This window comes from Carlito syrichta, unplaced genomic scaffold (genome assembly GCF_000164805.1).
Source record: "Carlito syrichta isolate Samal-C Ts95f unplaced genomic scaffold, Tarsius_syrichta-2.0.1 Scaffold311146, whole genome shotgun sequence".
Taxonomy (NCBI): Eukaryota; Metazoa; Chordata; class Mammalia; order Primates; family Tarsiidae; genus Carlito; species Carlito syrichta.
In genome coordinates this window covers 246,259-263,420 of record NW_007255242.1, presented here as the reverse complement: position 1 = coordinate 263,420, position 17,162 = coordinate 246,259, and the positions used below count along the sequence as shown (strand labels likewise).

The 17,162-nt window shown below is 52.8% G+C and overlaps 1 protein-coding gene across 1 annotated transcript in view; it reads right to left on the bottom strand.

The window, feature by feature from the left end:
- ANO2 (anoctamin 2) overlaps nt 1-17,162 on the bottom strand; it is a 374,120-nt gene that overhangs the window by 261,719 nt on the left and 95,239 nt on the right. The window contains exons 7-9 of the mRNA XM_021717811.1: nt 12,666-12,721; nt 11,166-11,207; nt 2,445-2,509 (exon numbers count right to left, since the gene is read on the bottom strand). Coding sequence (XP_021573486.1) covers nt 2,445-2,509; nt 11,166-11,207; nt 12,666-12,721 — 163 coding nt within the window. The remainder of the gene's footprint in view (nt 1-2,444; nt 2,510-11,165; nt 11,208-12,665; nt 12,722-17,162) is intronic.

Sequence of the window (17,162 nt, the reverse complement as noted above, 5' to 3'; positions counted from 1 at the left end):
TGGTGGGGGGACACCACAAGCCATTTGTCTGCTCCAAGCTCCATCCTCAGGCACCGCCAGGCCCCAGAGCAGGGGTCCGAGTCCATTCTTCCCCTGCAGGTGGCCAAGACCCAGTGCATCTTGAAGCCATTTCCCTCTTAGCTGGCGGCAAGTCACCTGAAGTCTCTGGGGAAGAGAGAGGGCTCTCTGGTGTGGAAAATTTTTATTTTTTAATCATACTGGGGAGGAAAAAAAAGGGCAGTTGGAGAAAACAGGCGACAGAGTGGGTGGCCACCGGAGATGCAGAGAGAAAGATCAAAGCCCACCAGGAATGGAGCGAGCCGCCTTGGCGTGGCCCAGAGCACAGTCTAGGTGGCCCACGCCATGGGAGAGGCAGCCAGGGGACAGAGGTGCTGGGCGAGGGCGCCTTGGTCCCAGCCACGGCATGCCCCTGCTCCCCGGCCCAAGCGCCTTGGTTAACGGCCTTCAGCTGGAACAAACACCTGCTTTCCAGCAACGGCCAGGCCAGGCCAGGCCAGCCCAGCTCCAGTTCGCGGGGAGGGCCGCCACATAGCTGCGTAGGAGGTGCGCCTGCCCGCACGCCGGCCTCCCCGCCGCGCTCTCTCTCCAAGAAGAAGCTGGAATTCCTCCCTCTAGACTCCGTCCTGGCTTCTGCCCCTCTCACAGCCCCGGCCCAGGGCGGCCAGCCAGGAACGCTCTCCACGCTTGGGCTGACTAATTAGCTCATCAGGAGAGTTCCCGTGACAGAGCGTGATGAGTCCGGCGTGTCTGTCCCTGGGCCTCCTGCAGGCTCTCGCCTTTTCCGAAGGAGCATGGTCCACCCAAGGACCTCATCCCTTTCGCAGTTCAAACCCCAAGTTTAGGACAACCAGGACCTGAGATCAAACGGTGAATGGGACTTGCCCAAAGACCCGGGAACATTCAGTGGCCAAACCCGGACCAGAACCCGCACTGCTAGACCCACAGCCCACTGCCTTTCCGTCTCACAGAGTGGTCGTCCAACATTTCAACCACAAAGGGCCTGGGCTCTGAGTGTCTACTGAGTTTCCAGAGCCCATCGCCCGTCAAGACCGGCCAGACCTACTGCATTCTTGCAAAGTCCTTCAAAGGACTGTTCACTAACGGTCGACAGAAGCTGGGGAGACTTCCAAGGTGCCCTGCAAGAGGACAGCGTTCTAGGGGATTCATTGCGAAAAGCCGTAAGAAGCCCACCGTCTCTGTCAGGCCAGGGTACTCCCCCCGTGATTTGACAGATCTTCCCTCTCCTTGGACAACACTGTGGTCACTTGGCCAACCCAAGAATCCTCCTCCAAGTCAAGATTAAGGAAAAGAATAAGAGAGACAGCACCATGTTCCTCTCCCAAAGAGCAGGCAGGGGAAGAGGCCACCATGTTGAAGACCTCAAGATGGAAGTCGTGGTCTATCGGTCTACAAGGGGGAACCAAAAAAACCCAGAACTTATTTATTAAAAAATAGTATATTTATTCTTACATGTATAGACTTCAGTTGCCTTCAAAGTGCCCTTCATTTGAGATGCTTTTTCCGCTGCTCAAAGAAGTTTTCTTTTTTTTTTTTTTTTTAGTCGGAGTCTCACTCTGTCGCCCAGACTGGAGTGCAGCGGCCGCTCCCGGCCACCGCAGCCTCGACCTGCTGGGCTCCGGCGATCCTTCCGCCTCAGCCTTCCGAGTAGCTGGAACTACAGGCGCGAGCTACCACGCCCGGCTGATTTTTTGATTTATTGTAGAGATGAGGTCTCACTGCCCAGGCGGGTCTCGAACCCGCGGGCTCAGGCCATCCACTCACCTCAGCCTCCCAAGGCGCGGGATGACAGGCGGAGCCACCGAGCCCGGCTTCAAAGCAGTTTTCGAACTCATCAATTTGGACGCATTTTAGTACTTCTGCCGTTTTTGCCTTGCCACTTCCACATTGGCAAGAATGCTTCCCTTTGAGGACTTTTTTCATCCCGGGACAAAAAGAAGGTCTCTTGGGGTGAGATGGGGTGAAGAGGGAGGGGGGGGCACGGGGTTCAAGCCATTTTTGGCCGAAAACAGCTAAACATCAGTGCAGTGTGGGCAGGTGTGCTCGTAAATTACCCATCAGGAAATAGGCAAGCACCCTGAAAGAATCTCCAAAAAAAAATTTAAAAATCACTGAAGTCAAATGCAGCCTCTCACAACAATACTAGCTGGTACACAGATGCCGACGGGTTCCTAGAACACTCACCCAATGGGGGGGTCCCCCCTCAAACATTCTCTTCCGTACCAATTTTCTTCCCCATCCCCAGCTGCTTCCCCACCATAAGACATGGACCCGGGGATCATACGACCTAGAGAAGAAGATTCCTCTACTCGAACACCAGACAGCCAGGGCCAAAAGGGCTGATAATAGATCTTTCAGAATTTGTCATTCCAGGAGCCTTCCGAAAGGCCCTTCCCACATCTTACCTGATGAGGTCAATGGGTTGAAACTTATAAAACGCTCCATAGCGTGCCCATTCTTGATACAGCAACTAAACAAGAAAAATAAGGAAACACGTTAGGGGTGGAGGTGGTTCACCTCACTGTCCATCCTAACAAGTCAGTGTTTTATCCCTAACAAGTCAGCATTTTATCCCCAACGCCCAGCTTCTAAGAAAGTCTCATGAGACGTCCACAAGGGAAACATCCAAAGGCAAGAGGCTCAAGAAACTGGCTTCTCCTTCCGTCAAACAATAGAGATGGCTGGGCGCAGAGGCTCACACCGGTAATCCCAGCACTTTGGGAGGCTGAGGCGAGAGGATTGCTTGAGCCCAGGAGTTTGAGACCAGCCTGGGCCGCATAGAGAAACCTCATCTTGAAAAAAATTAGCCAAGCGTGGTGGCATGAGCCTGTAGTCTCAGCTACTCGGGAGGCTGAAGCGGAAGGATCACGTGAGCTCAGGAGGTCGAGGCTGTGGTGAGCCATGAGGCTGCCACTGCACTCCAGCCTGGGGAACGCTCACCAAAAATAAAAAATAAGAAAGCACACACACAAACAAAAAAGAGGTGGCCTTTATCGCCCTCTGAGGCAGCCCTGCACCTCGTTAGCAGAAGCCCTCCTTCTCGACTCCCTTGTCTTGCCTACTGCAGCAAGACGAGCCCTGGCACGTATTCATCACTCATTTAACAAGCATGTGTGGCCATCTCCCACGGGCCAGGCACTGGCCCCACACTGGATGCAGCAGCAAAACCAAAGTCACTGCTTACACCCTGCTGTGGGGAGACAGACATAAATCCACAAACACAAAAGGTTTATAAATGTCATGAAGAAAACCACATCAAGGTGAGGAGACAGAATGAAAGGCGGGAGGCGGAGTAGAGTGTAATTTTAGACCAGGAAAGTCCTCTTTGAGGAGGTGGCATTGAGCTGAGACCTAAGGGAAACGGGGGAGGATCCCAGGCTGAAGAATACTCGTCCTGTACAAAGGCCCTGGGGCAAGTGCAGGTGACACGTCCTAGGAAGAACAGGGAAGCAGTGTGGCCGGGGGGTGTCGTGTGCATAAGAAAAACAACGGGAGGTGACGTCAGAAAGTACCAGGACAGGCCAGGTGTGGTGGCTCACACCTGTAATCCCAGCACTTCAAGAGGCCGAGATAGGACGATTTCTTGAGCCCAGGTGAGTTTGAAACCAGCCTGGGCAACATAACAAAAACTTATCTCTACGAAAAAAACAGCCAAGTGTGGTGACTTGTGCCTGTAGAACCAGCTACTATGGAAGCTGAGGCAGAAGGACAGCCTGAGTCCAGACAGTCAAGACCGCAATGAGCCGTCATCGTGCCACTGTCCTCCAACCTGGGCAACTGAGTGAGACTCCAGCAGAAAAAAAGAAAAGAAAGGAAGGGAGGAGCCGGGCTCGGTGGCTCAGCCTGTCATCCCGCGCCTTTGGGAGGCTGAGGTGAGTGGATTGCCTGAGCCCGCGGGTTCGAGACCCGCCTGGGCAGCGAGACCTCATCTCTACAATAAATCAAAAAATCAGCCGGGCGTGGTAGCGCGCGCCTGTAGTTCCAGCTACTTGGAAGGCTGAGGCAGAAGGATCGCCGGAGCCCAGCAGGTCGAGGCTGCGGTGGCCGGGAGCGGCCCCTGCACTCCAGTCTGGGCGACCGAGTGAGACTCCGACTCAAAAAAAAAAGAAAGAAAGGAAGGGAGGGAGGGAGGGAAAGAAGGAAGGAAAGGCTGATCATCTGGGGTTTGCAGGCTGTGCTAAAATCCTTGGACTTTGAAGGAAGCCAACGGGATATCTGTAGCAGGCGGGAGAAACAGTAGACCGGGCCCGCAGAAGGCCCACTGTGGCTGCTGTGTGGGTGCAGCACGGGCTGAGAGTGAGCCGAGGTGTGGAGAGGCTGCAACAGACAGGCGAGCCGGATGGAGGTTGGAACCGAGGGGCAGGGAGGTGGCGGGAGAGGCGCTTGGTTCTGCCTGAACTGGAAAGGCAGAGGCGTAAGACCTGCTGTTGGATTGGATGGGGGACAGGCAAAGTGGGAGCTTGGCCTGCGCCCCTGAGTCATGGTGATACACTTCACTGACACGGGAGAGCCTGGGGGAAGGCCTGGTTAGAGGCTGAACCAGAGCTCGCTTTGGAGCGGATTAACTGGAGATGCGCCTTAGGTTTCCATGGGGCATCTTACGTAAGAAGTTGGACGCAAAAACCTGGAGTGTAGAGGAGAGTTCAGACGACGCAAGCTTGACTGGAGAAGAGACGATGTGTGAAGTCATTACATGATGCCTGAGGCCGAGCAAGGTCTCTCACACCTGTAATCCCAGCACTTTGGGAGGCTGAGGTGAGAGGATTATTTGACTTGAGCTCAGGAGTTCAAGACCAGCTTGGGCAACATAGCGAGACCTCGTCCATACAGGAAACTTAAAAAAAAAAATTAGCTGGTGTGGTGACACCCAGGAGGCTGAGACAGAAGGATCACCTGAGCCCAGGAGTTTGAGGCTATGGTGAGCCGGGATCCCACTACTGCACTCTGGCCTAGGCAACAGAGTGAGATCCTATCTTTAAAAAAATATATGCATGCAACTGACATGGAAAAGAGAGCAGGTGGAGGAGAGGTCTGGGCCCCAGGTGCTCTGCTGTTCAAAGGTAACAGAACCAGCAGAGGAGACAGAAGGAGCGGCCGGTGGTGGGGAGGAAAACCAGAGCGTGGGGTGTCCCAGAAGCCAAGGGAAGAAAGGGCTTCAAAGAGAAGAAAATGACAGGCTGTGTCCAATGCTGCTGGGAGTCAGGTCAGATGAGAATGGAGAAGAGACCCCCGGATAAAGGGGCTTGGAGGTCACTGCTCACCTGGACCCGAGGGACTCCAGGGAAGGGGTGGGGCAAAACCTGAGTAGAACACGTTCAAGAGGCTACAGGAGAAGACAGTGCAACCGTCACGTCGGGCCACGTCCTCTTGGGGTATTTTGGCAGCATTGACCTGTGTATCACAAAACCTGTGTGCCAAACCCAGGACAAACCACAACCCCCAGTGTTTTCGCTTCAAATACCCGGCCAATAAGCTTTCCTGGTCATCTACTGGTAAATACAGTCATTCATCATGGACCATCATTCAATCTCATCTACATATCCATGCTAAGTAGATTTTGATACTTAATCAAATTGTATGTCCAGAATTGACAGACTGAAAAGACAGCTGTTATTTGGTTGTATTCTTTATGCTGACTTATCACCTAGAATTCCTGGGAATTCTGTCAAGGGGAACCTACTCTGATGGGGTGCTTTGGACATCCATTTGAACACCAGCCCTGCAGAAAGCCATCCTGTTCACCTTCGCATCTTTTTTCTTCTTTTTTAGTTGGAGTTTCACTCTGCTGTCCAGGCAAGAGTGCAGTGGCACACTCATGGCCACCTCAGTGTCGACCTGCTAGGCTCCAGTGATCCTTCCGCCTCAGCCTTCCAAGAAGCTGGAACTACAGGTGCGCACTACCATGCCCGGCTAATTTTTTATTTATTATAGAAACGAGGTCTCGTCAAGTTGCCTGGGCGGGTCTTGAACAATCCATTCGCCTCGGCCTCCCAAAGTGCTGGGATGACAGGCTGAGCCACTGAGCCCGGCCCACCTTAGAATCTTTAACGACATGATATTAAAACTGAAATAAGCTGGCATTTCTCCTCAACGGTGACACACATGTATTGTCATAAAATCTCCCAGCAACTGCGAAACAGAACCAGAAACCACACGGACCCTGGAGAGGCAAACTGCACCGGCAGTTGGCACGATTTTCAAAGGAGGAAACCCAGGGACCAAAAACGGCCACACAGTGAATGGGAAGCAGAAGATGCTCTGAAATCAGGAGCACTGGTGCTGTTCCTCCCAGGCGGCGGTTCCTCCCCTCATCTTGTCATTAGTGCCTCTCCTCCACCCTCACTTTGGATGCGTCCGCCGCCCTGGGTTTTGTTTCCCCCAAGTGCAAACCCCGAGCTCTCCAGCTCCGGATTGTCACAGTGACATCATTCGTGGCCCAGAGGGAGGCCAGCTTGCGTCAGGGGGGCTGGCCGGACCCCCCTCGAGGGCTGTGGGACGTCACCGTCTGCCTCAAAGGCTCTGACCTCCAGGGCAAGTTTCTCCCCAGGCCACATGTTTTGCCAAAACCTGGGCCTGAAGACACTGTCTCCCACCGCCCTGGAGAGAAACATTCAAACTGCTCCAAGAAGCCAACGTGGCCGACACTGAGAGCCTGCCTCAGAAACCTTGCCCCTCCCTGGCTGGATGTGGACCTGCAGTGAGAGGCCTCCGGAAAGTCCCTTTCTCAGCGTGGTACCCTCCAAGCACAAAGCCACAGCCACATCCACGACTCGTGGCTATTGATAAGGAGGGGCCAAAAAAGTTGTCTGAGTTGGACACAGAAGGACTGGGAGGACACAGAGGAGGCAGTGACCAGGCAGCCCCTGAACAGGCAGCTGGAGCTATGGGTACCAGCCCTGGGAGGTGATGACAAGCTCTTCTGACAGTCCGGGGCCAACTCACATCCTCCCATCACCCATGGGGAGGCCGGAGGGAGGTGGAGGGAGCTACAGACCCTTCCCTACCTCTAAGGATGTTCAATCACACAGAGATTAAAAACAAGTGGGTCACACCGAACTCCAGGCTCCGGGGGGCGGGGGTCCCAGCACAGACGGGCAGACTGGGTGAAGGGGGCGTGCCCTGGAGTCTCTGCACCAAGAGGATCAGCACCAGCACAGTGCGCGTGAAGTGCAAGGGAACAGACTCAGGAACTCGTGGCAGTCCCTTGCAATGCGCAGAGTCTGGAACTTTCTGATGCAACTCTTAGCAAATCTGCCTTCTCCCTGAGAGGGACACCATGGCTTCTCTTCCCCAGCTGGTTGGGCCAGAAAATAAATCAGGAAGTGGGGGAGGTCATCTCCTTCTTAACGGACGGGGCCTTACTTCAGAGGCCCAGGATGTCACGGCAGACAGGTCTGTCTGAACCCAAGCCTTCAGAGCAGGCAACAGCAACCCCAGGACCCAGCCCAGCTGAGGAATCAGAGCCTACAAGCTGCCAGTCCAGCTCCCTGGGGGCCACACTTGGCAGCGAGCCGTGGATCGAAGGATTTCGGGAGGCAACACTGGAACCTCCCTTTGCCATGCATAGGCTAAAAGGCTAAAGCCCTTTGCCACGGCCCTTTGCCATGCATAGAGAGGTCCGGCAGCTTGGATGCGGGGACTTCTCTGAGGACACCAGCCTGCTCAGGAGCAGCTAGGCCTGGGACGGGCAGGAAGATGCCGTGGCCGCCTCGCAGGCCTTCGTGGGACGGGGATGGGCCTGAGTGGAGGAGACTCCGGTCTTACTCCCGGATCCTGCGCTGACCTGTTTGCACACTTTGGCAAGCAACTTCAGCTCTCTGGGTCTCAGTTTCTCTGTAGCGTGACACCAAAACTGTGCAGTGTGGCAAAATCCATCCCCAAGGGGAACCAAGACAAGCGCTTTTCTTGTCAGGAAGGCAGGTTTCAAATGCAGGGTTGATTCTCTGTGTCTTGTTTTGAGTGAGTCACTGTCCACAAGAGATGGCAGCTGCCTGCAAAGGCTAGAAAAGCCAGAACTAAGGGTTTGAAAAATGCCACGGAAAAGAATTGACTTTACCCAAAAGGAACAAAAGAAAAATGCCACGGAAGTCCATTCCGATGCTGTGTCTGGGGCTCTCCCCTAAGCAGGTAAAAAAGCCGCAGGGAGCCAGCAGGAGCCAGGTAGGCCCCGAGAGATGGTGGCAGTTACTTCTCTGGGAACCTCCAGGACTCGAGGCAGCTTTGGCAAATATGGAACTAGTCAGCTGCCTTCCAGGAGGGACCTAATCTACCCTGGGGCTGCTCTCTCTTCCTGGTTTCTAGGAAAGCAGGAAACCCCTGTTCTCCAGAGGTAGGAAGCCTCTCTTAATTATCCTCCAGGAGGGGTGAGAGGGAGACTTCTAGCCCCTGCCCGGGGCTGAGTCATCGAGACTGTACCACAGCTCCAGCAAGCTGTAGCGAAGGAGACTGGCATTCTCCAGGGCCTCTTGGCTTGCCTGGAGTCTGCCCGAATGAGCCCAGGCCTCGGGGAGATCACAGGAGTAGCCGCAAACTGCAAGAAACAGTGGAGGGGAAGGTTGAGAGGCAGGCAGGGTGGGCAGCTGGGAATGCCCCTGCAGATCAGCCCCAGAGGCTGGCAAGGAAGCAGCCCACACCACCCATCCAAGCTTCCTCTGCGTCCTCCAGCTGCAAAGGCAGGGAGTCTTCCCTTGCACCTCATCGAAATCCTTCCCGAAGCCACCTTGAAGAACACCGACAATTGTGATGGCATGAAAACAAACGCTGCACGCCTTCGGAGGGTCTGCTCTCTCCCCTTTAGGATACTCTGCAGGCACCACCCACACGCCACTGACATTCCAGTCACAAATCCCACCCTGTCACCAGAATCCCTCGGACTGAGGAGAAGCTGTGTCGTCGTGACTGCAGGGACTGGCTGGGGTTTGGACATCATGGCTTCAGTCCTGACTTCACAGACATTCCTGAACATTGAAACGAGCCTCCTCGCTCTGCTGGATGTCGGTGTCCCAGCTCAGATGGACAGAAAAGAGCTGGCACCCTCCGCCCATGGCTTCTCTCACGCCTGCCACAGCCAAACTCACGTCCCCAAACACGAACCTGGCTTCTGAGGACGAGGACGAGGATGAGGACGAGGCTGGCCACCAGAAAGGACCTCTTGTCCTTCAAAGACATGTTCGTCTTCACAGAGCATCCTTCCAACATCAACTTTGGGAATTGAAACTCCCCCCAGGCTGGCCTCTCCCTGCTTCCTGCTTCTACCTGTTCTACAAGCTGGGTAGAACAATGTCATCCTATCCATCCAAGCAAAACGTTTGCTGTAGGCTGGGCGTGGTGGCTTATGCTTGCAACCACAGCACTTTGGGAGGCCAAGATGAGAGGACTGCCTGAGGCCGTGAGTTTGAGACCAGCTTGAGCAATATAGCGAGACCTCGTCTCTTCAAAAAAAAATGAGCCAGGTGTGGTGGCATGCACCTGTAGTCCCAGCTACTCAGGAGGCTGAGGTGGAAGGATCACTTGAACCCAGGAGTTCAAGGCTGCAGAGAGCCATGATTGCACAAACTGCATTCCAGCCTAGGCAACCGAGACCCTGGCTCAAAAAAAAGAAAAAAGAAAAGAAATAGAAAAAAGTATTGATGTTGATAATAATTTAATATTTCTTCCACCGGTGCAGCTCACACAAGGTTGGCTGCTTTTTCCCATGAGTTGCAGTGTGTCCCTGGCCTCTGCAACGTTCTCAGGCAGGCTGGGGTCACCGCCACCCAGCAGGTGCTCTCTTAGGCGGGCAGTGGCTGGCGATCGCCATTTAAAGGGGAGGAAGGAGAAAAACGAGAGCGTTGGGACGACAGAAAGCAGCTGGGTGAGAGAGGTGAGTTGTGGGAGGACTGCGTCCCCCTTTTCCTTTAAATCTGACGCGAGACTTTTCAGGAAATTAAACGCCGAGGCTATTAGCATCAGATAGAAAACAGATGAGGTTAAGACATCGCAAGACTTCAGCAGATTCCCGGGCCGGCGGAGGGGACATGTGTGAGCAATCACGGCAGCATTTCTGGAAAAGACCTTTTATGTTTTTAATACTTAACACTTCATAACAGGGACTAATAGGCAGGATAAAAAAGGAGGCTGCTCCAAAGACAGCTTGGAGGATGAATGGTTTTCCAGACGGCAGAGCTGGGGGAGGGAGATTGCCTGAGCCTCTGTTCCCCGCCCCCCCTGCCCTCGCCCACGTCCTCTGCACACTGGGGTGGCTGAAGACGGAGAGAAGCCAGACGGAAGGGTGGCACGAGGGGGCCGTGGGCACCTCCCCACGAAAGAGGCTGGGGAGACACTTAGGCTGCCTGGTCATGGCAGGGAGGACCGCACCCATGATCCCAGGGTATCAGCAAGCAGAATAAACAGATCATTTCGAGGGCTGGAGAGAGCTGCATAGTCAGGAGCTGCGACAGGCATTAGGAGGCTCCTTCTAAGGGCACCGGCACCCTTCCCCTCCCCTCCTTGGAACCTCTAATTCCCTGCTTCCTGGAATATGCAGCATGGCTGAGCCTCCCTCGCCCTCAGATTTCTCACCTATAATTGGAGGTGGCTAGCCTCTACCTGCCTGTCAGCGGAAAAGAAGAATAATTTAGAGATGACCCCCCCCGCCAAAAGAGCCATCATGACATGAATCATCACACGTTTTAAGCAGAGATGTTGGATTTTGAGAGTCAGAGGCATTCCATGCCCCATTTCTACCTACTGTGTCTGTGTGACCTTGAGCAAAGCGTGCAACCTTTCTGTGACTCAGTTTCTGCGTCCGTCAGCTAAGGAGTGTGGATGGTCAGCGTTTCTCAGTAAGCTCCCTTTTGACCTGGGAGGGTGGGGTGAGGCTTTTTATGGGACAGTTGGATGGATTCCCTTAGCATTGCTGTTCCTGAGACCCTCGTGCGTGGCAACCACACACACAGTCACTGTGGTGACCAGAAGTGGTCCTCACATTTTCAAATGCCTGGGGAACTGCTGGGGGAAGAGGGCTAGGGGAAACTGTTGAAAAGTCGATACAATGGTAAACAGAACATCCAAGACACTTCCAGCCAGTTCCACACCCGTCTGTGATCTTGGCGCCCAAAGCGCTGGATGAAGCAGGGGCAGCTTACCTTTCTGTCGTTCATTTCATCCCCAGGGCTGTCGTATTCACCCTGTGGGAGAAAAAAGGAATGCTGACTAAAGCCAACACAAGGGCTTTTAAAAGATGCCCGTGTTGGCTATTCGAGAGTTCTTTTGTATTTTCTAATGGCATTCCTTCCTTTCATTCTCATTGACGGAAGGTCAAAAGCACGGCATGGTCAGAAGCCGTATTCCATCTTCGACGCTTGCCATGCTTACCGGGAAAACTTCTCACATGCAGACGCCGCCTCGTGTGTTTTAGAGATCAGCCCATGCCTCCTCAGAGCACACGCAACGGCAGACCTTGGGCCTGTGGGTGGATTCGTGCATCACGAGAGAGCCACCCGGTACCCTGACGGGCTCACCTCGACCGTAACTGGTAGAACTTGCAGTGCATTCGGAAATACGTATCAGGAAGAAGACCCACATCTGAGAAATTCCTGTTGGCCAGTCAGGGATCCTTATCTCAGCAGTGACAGACACCTGAGACCTGACCCGTCAGATGGCCAGCGAAGCCTTGAAGGCATTTAGTTCAAGTCGAGTTAAACTTTCCACAAGTTGTTGAAGAATATCACTGTATTGCATCATGGGATGTGCATCACGTTACTCCCAGTCAAAGAAAACCTGAACTACAGGCATTCTTGTTTTCCTTACTTAGCCAAACCATCATATACGGAATTTTCAGGGATTTCCTTCAAGAATGTTCAAATAAAAAAAAACAATGATCTTACATTAATCTGTACCTGCACATTCAGGAGGGATTTCACACCTGCACAAAACCCTCATGTGCAAACTCTCCCGTTCGGTGTGGCGCCCAGACCTTCGAGGCTTCTTCTGTCACCATCCACCCACATCCACCAATATGTCCTCTCTTCAATCACCTACATGCCACACCTCTATGTTCACACTTTTTTTTTTTTGAGTTGGAGGCTCGCTCTGTCACCCAGACTGGAGTGCAGTGGCCGCTCCCAGCCACTGCAGCCTCGACCTGCTGGGCTCTGGCGATCCTTCCACCCCAGCCTTCCAAGTAGCTGGAACTACAGGCACGCACTACTACGCCCGGCTAATTTTTTGATTTATTGTAAAGATGAGGTCTCGCCAAGTTGCCCAGGCTGGTCTCGAACCCGTGGGCTCAAGCAATCCACTCACCTCGGCCTCCCAAAGCGCGGGATTACAGGCTGAGCCACCAGGCCCAGCATATGTTCACACTTTTACCAAAATCGGCAGCAGTGAGTGTAGGGAAAGCTCAAACAAAACCTGGTTCATTTGATCATCGAGGGAAATCTTTGAGGCTCGTGTGAGACGACTGGCAAAAAACAGAGTGGGGCATTACTGCCCTCGGTAAGCAGTCCAGTCCGCAAGGTATCTGGATGTCGTGCTGCACCCCTGCTCTGCCTGGCATGTATTCACCCCCTGCACAGCCACCGGAAAGCTGTGGTTTTCAACTTTTTGGAGCCGACAGAGAGCACACGAATGAAACTGGTACTTACATCGTGAAGAGGGTAGGCAGCCTCGTAGATATTGTGTGCTATCAGAGAGTTGATACCTACAGAAGAAAGGAAGGTGAAAATAGTGACTTAGGGCAGTGCCTATAGGACAAGGGTGCTCAACTCTTGTTTTATGATAAATAGTAGACTCTCTCCCACCTCCCAGCTGAGAATCACGGCATTCTAGTAGCCTTCCGGTCCAGAACTTTTGTCAAACTTTGGTTCTTTGTGCCTTATGGATAATATTTTTTCATTTCCCCAATACAAAAGTATGTTTCAATATCAAATCTGCCCTCCCCGAGTTCAAGTTCCTGCAGCCCTCAAAGAGTTAGATCACTCCAGTCCCGTCACCCCCGACCACCGCCAGGTTACGTGGCTAACTTTACTTACGGTTACAGCTGAACTGCACTCATTTCTAGAACCTTCCTGCTCCTTCCCAAGGCACCGCGGATGTACTGTCTAACCGATCCGAGTGCCTGGAGCACAGCATCCCAACACAGGTCAGACCAGTAGGACAGTGGTTCTCAAAACGGGGCCTGGGGAACCCTGGGATTCCCCGTGACCTTTGCAGGGGGCGGGGTCATGAGAGCAAAGCTATTTTTCTAATAGCACTGGGCGTTATTTGCTTTTTTTCACGCTTCTTTTCTCACAAGTGCATGTGAGGTTGTGTGACGCACGCTGGCATCGTCCGCCATGGCCAACGGGATGTGTGCTTATGGACTCTTGTGTTGTCCAAGTATCTTAGTTTTACCTTCTCATATGATGCACATTGATCAACACAGCCACCGAAACAGAAGCCCTTTGGGTGTCCCGATGATGTTTTAAAGTATAAAGTTGCCCTGAGACCAAAGAATTTGAAAACAACACAAGGGGTTTTTTTTTCCCATCCCCACAGTGTCTCACAACACCCACACGTCGCAGGTCCGACAGCACAAATATGAAACGAACAAATGGCTCTGTCCCTCCAACTCCGGTACACACACAACAGAGACCCTTCCGCACAGCATAAAGTCGTTGTTATGTGCTTGTTTCCTCCCTGGTTTTATTCGTGGGCTCTAGAGTGGTCTGTGTGTTCTGTCTGAGTCGGGAGGGTCTGTCCTGGGGCGCTGGCTTCCAGATGGGCAGGATTCTGTCTCCCCAACTCGTCATCCCAAGGATCCTGCCATATGAAGATCCACATTTAATCCTGGAGAGGGAGGAGGGAGGCGAGTTTCTGGTGCACAATGATTCCCCTAGTCTCGCACTTACTTTCTGCCCTGAACCATTCTTTCCAGGGAGACTGTAGACAGTAGTAAGATGAGGAGATAATTGGTTTTGGAGGGAAAGACGTATGATGTCCAAATGCTAAGAAATCTGCATTTGCATGGCTCTGAATAAACGCCGAGGTTGGATAACAAATCTAGACAACATTTACTCATTAAAATTCATGGGTTTCCACCTCCCGTTCCTACCCAATGCCCCACCCACATGCTCAGAGACCGCAGACGATCTCAAACAATCCTCTCCCCATCCATCAGCTTCCTCTTCTTCAAACCTCACCCAGTTCCCCGAAGTCCTAGGACGTAGGGTGCCAGAAAGAATGGGCGCAGAGATTCGCAGGAGCCCACAGGGGGTGCTCGGTGGAAAAGGCCACTCTTGCCATGAGTTGAAAGCTGAGTGTTTGGGGCGGCCACATCACCCAAGGGCCTGTCTTTCCCTGATTTTAAGTTTCCCCCTTGGCATGCACATAAAATACAAGCAATCGCCGTTGCAGGGGTGGCGAGAGGAGCAGAGGGTGGATACGGGGAGTGGAAGGTCCGTGAGCTGCAGACCTGTCTTACTCGCAAGAGGACAATTTCACTCTGTGTACCGCTAATCAGTTCAAGAGCCATAACACTGCCATGTGAAGCCACCCCACGGTAATCAAAGGGAGGAGTCCCGAGTCAGGAGCGGGGCCTGGGGGTGGTTCACAGCTACAGAAGTGCTGTCGACATGGACAGAGGCTGAAGCACGGCAGGTGGGGAGGGCCCCAGCTGAATCACACCTTGGGAATGGCCCCACCCAGTCCCTGCACTCACAGCCCACGGTTGCCCCAGCAGCTGTGTATACCCTGAAAACGGTTCCCAAAACTGCAGGGGAAAAGTCGAACAGGCAGTTCACCTTCTTAGCTCTTCTGTTAATTCTCAGCTTGGCATCTCGCAGTAGCCGCGTGTCTGGAAGCGTTAGACCAACAACTTGAACTTCTGATCCCGGCTACCAGATTCTCAGAAAATCTCAAATGGCTAGGACTCTGAAACTACTCACCCCCATTTCAAATAAAATGGGGTGTGGTGCAGCCGGACGTGGGCAGCTCACTTAGCTTCTGGGACACTGTTTGCTTGTTGTTTTGCGTTCCCCTGGAGGCCGGAGGCCGGCTAGGTCCCTGAGTGCCTCCTCTCATCTACGTCTCTCCTGGCACCTGTGTCAGGGCCAGGAACACAGAGAGACGATAGTTTTAAGAGTCACGGGCCCCACGGCGAGAATGTTTCAGCATCTCCTCCTGGGTATCATGGGCACCCACCTTCCTCACGACTCAGCGTAGCATCCTATCCTGATGAAGAAACATTAAGGTCCTCCAGAAAAAGAGGCCCAGGAAAAGGGTCCTTCCCCTTGGAGCGAAGAGCAGGTTATGAAAACTGAGCTGCCCTAGCTCAGACAACCGGAGCCCTACATGCCTGGAATGAAGGTATCTCTGACCCCACAGGCTAGGCACCTCTACTCTTAAGGTGGTACCGATGGCTAGTCCCAGTCAGTGGCTGCCGAGGGAAGACAGGAGGGAGTGCTTAAAGGCGGGGGAATAAGAAGGGGAAGTCGGAAAGAAGCTCTCATCCACGATGTCACCCAAGAATGGAGACTGCCTTAGCCTCTTGGTTCACCCGCAGACCTCAGAAACCAAGATCCTACCCTCCAACAAGCATGGAAATCAGTTTGAAAGAAGAAAATAATCAAACGTTTTTTTTTTTAAAAAGAGTCCCTGCTTTGAAAATTGAAATTCTGATTTTTTTTTTTTCCTTTTCAGCAAAAATGGGCTAATTGGTTCCATCATGCGCCATCCATCTGGCCATAATGGCAGAGCTTTCTTCTTCGGGATTACGTCTATATGCTTCCTTCTCTGCTCTAGACCCGGGGAAAGAGAGACCCAAACTTGTGTCCCATCACTCCCTGCATGGGGGCCAGGGAGCCAGAGAGAACACCGAAGGCATTTGCTCTTCCCTGTCGCCCTCAAGAGAAGCAGAGTCTCAGCTCCAGCAAAGTATAACCCCTGAGGACTTCCCTCACTGAGTCCCAAGGTCCCCATGCCCACCTCTCCTTCAAATCAACTAGAAGCCCCAAAGGAAAAAGTCTGTGCTTCCTCACTGGCCAGCACGGATCACATATCTCCACAGCCTGGCACAACCGGGCCTAGCAGCACGGCCCCTCTGCCTCCATAGGGGTCAGGGCCAAGACACGTGCCCAGAGTGGGCTCAGGTACCTGAAAATGCACACGCGTCAGCCAAAGCTGGAAGCCCAGCTTTGAGTCTCAGAGACATCTCTGGTTTCCTGGACCCAGAGGAGCAACCAAAGCACGGGAGTTTATGGTCTGCCTCCCACAAAGAGTCTCCTTAGACCTGCAAGGGCTGCCGGGTGACAGGGACTAACTGCAGTCCCATTCCCTCCAGACCAAACACAAAGGAAACTTGTCTCCATGGGGACAGGTACTTAGCGTAACGGTGCGGTACTCCCGGAAGCCCATTTGGTTTTGATTTCCCCCCGAACAGGGCCCGGTCTGCCCTGCATGGCGCTTTCATCTCTGCACTCCAGTCAGACACAAATCTAAACCAGAGCCCCCAGACGGTGCATTTAACAGAGACTATATTTACCCATCATCAAATTGTCTTGACGTGTGCTTAATTACTTAAATGCCTTTAATCCTGAGCCTTTTCTTCTAAGAAAATACAAACCAGCTCAGCTGGATAAATGATAAACCAGATGTTTACAACATACAGCACGGTCTGGCTTTGGTCAAAATAATGAAGACATCATCTCCTGAGTGGGGAGAAGTCCAAAGTGTACATTGGTTTAAATGCTCTGACACCAGAACGTCCATGAAAATTTAGTCCATGAATCTGCAATTTTCTGTCCACGCAAGAGCAACAGTAATTTCCACGTGAAGGAGCATGGAAGGTGTTTGTCCTCCCCTGACGGGGTCAAGGAGGCTTGGGTTTCTTCCATGGCAAAGTACACCTTAAATTCACTCAATCATGGAGTCAACTCCAAGGGCCCTAACAGCTGACCTTGGAAAGCATGACACGGGTGAAGGAGACACCATGGGCTGAATCAAGTTTATGACCGCTCACACGCTTCTACCACCATGCAGAACCCAAACTACAAATATTTTCAGTCTCTGAACACTGTGAACGTTAGTCCATAACTTCCCACTTCCAGGGCTACATAAGAGGAAAAGGTTGAGTTGTCTCTCCTGCAGGTTATGGAAGAAACCTA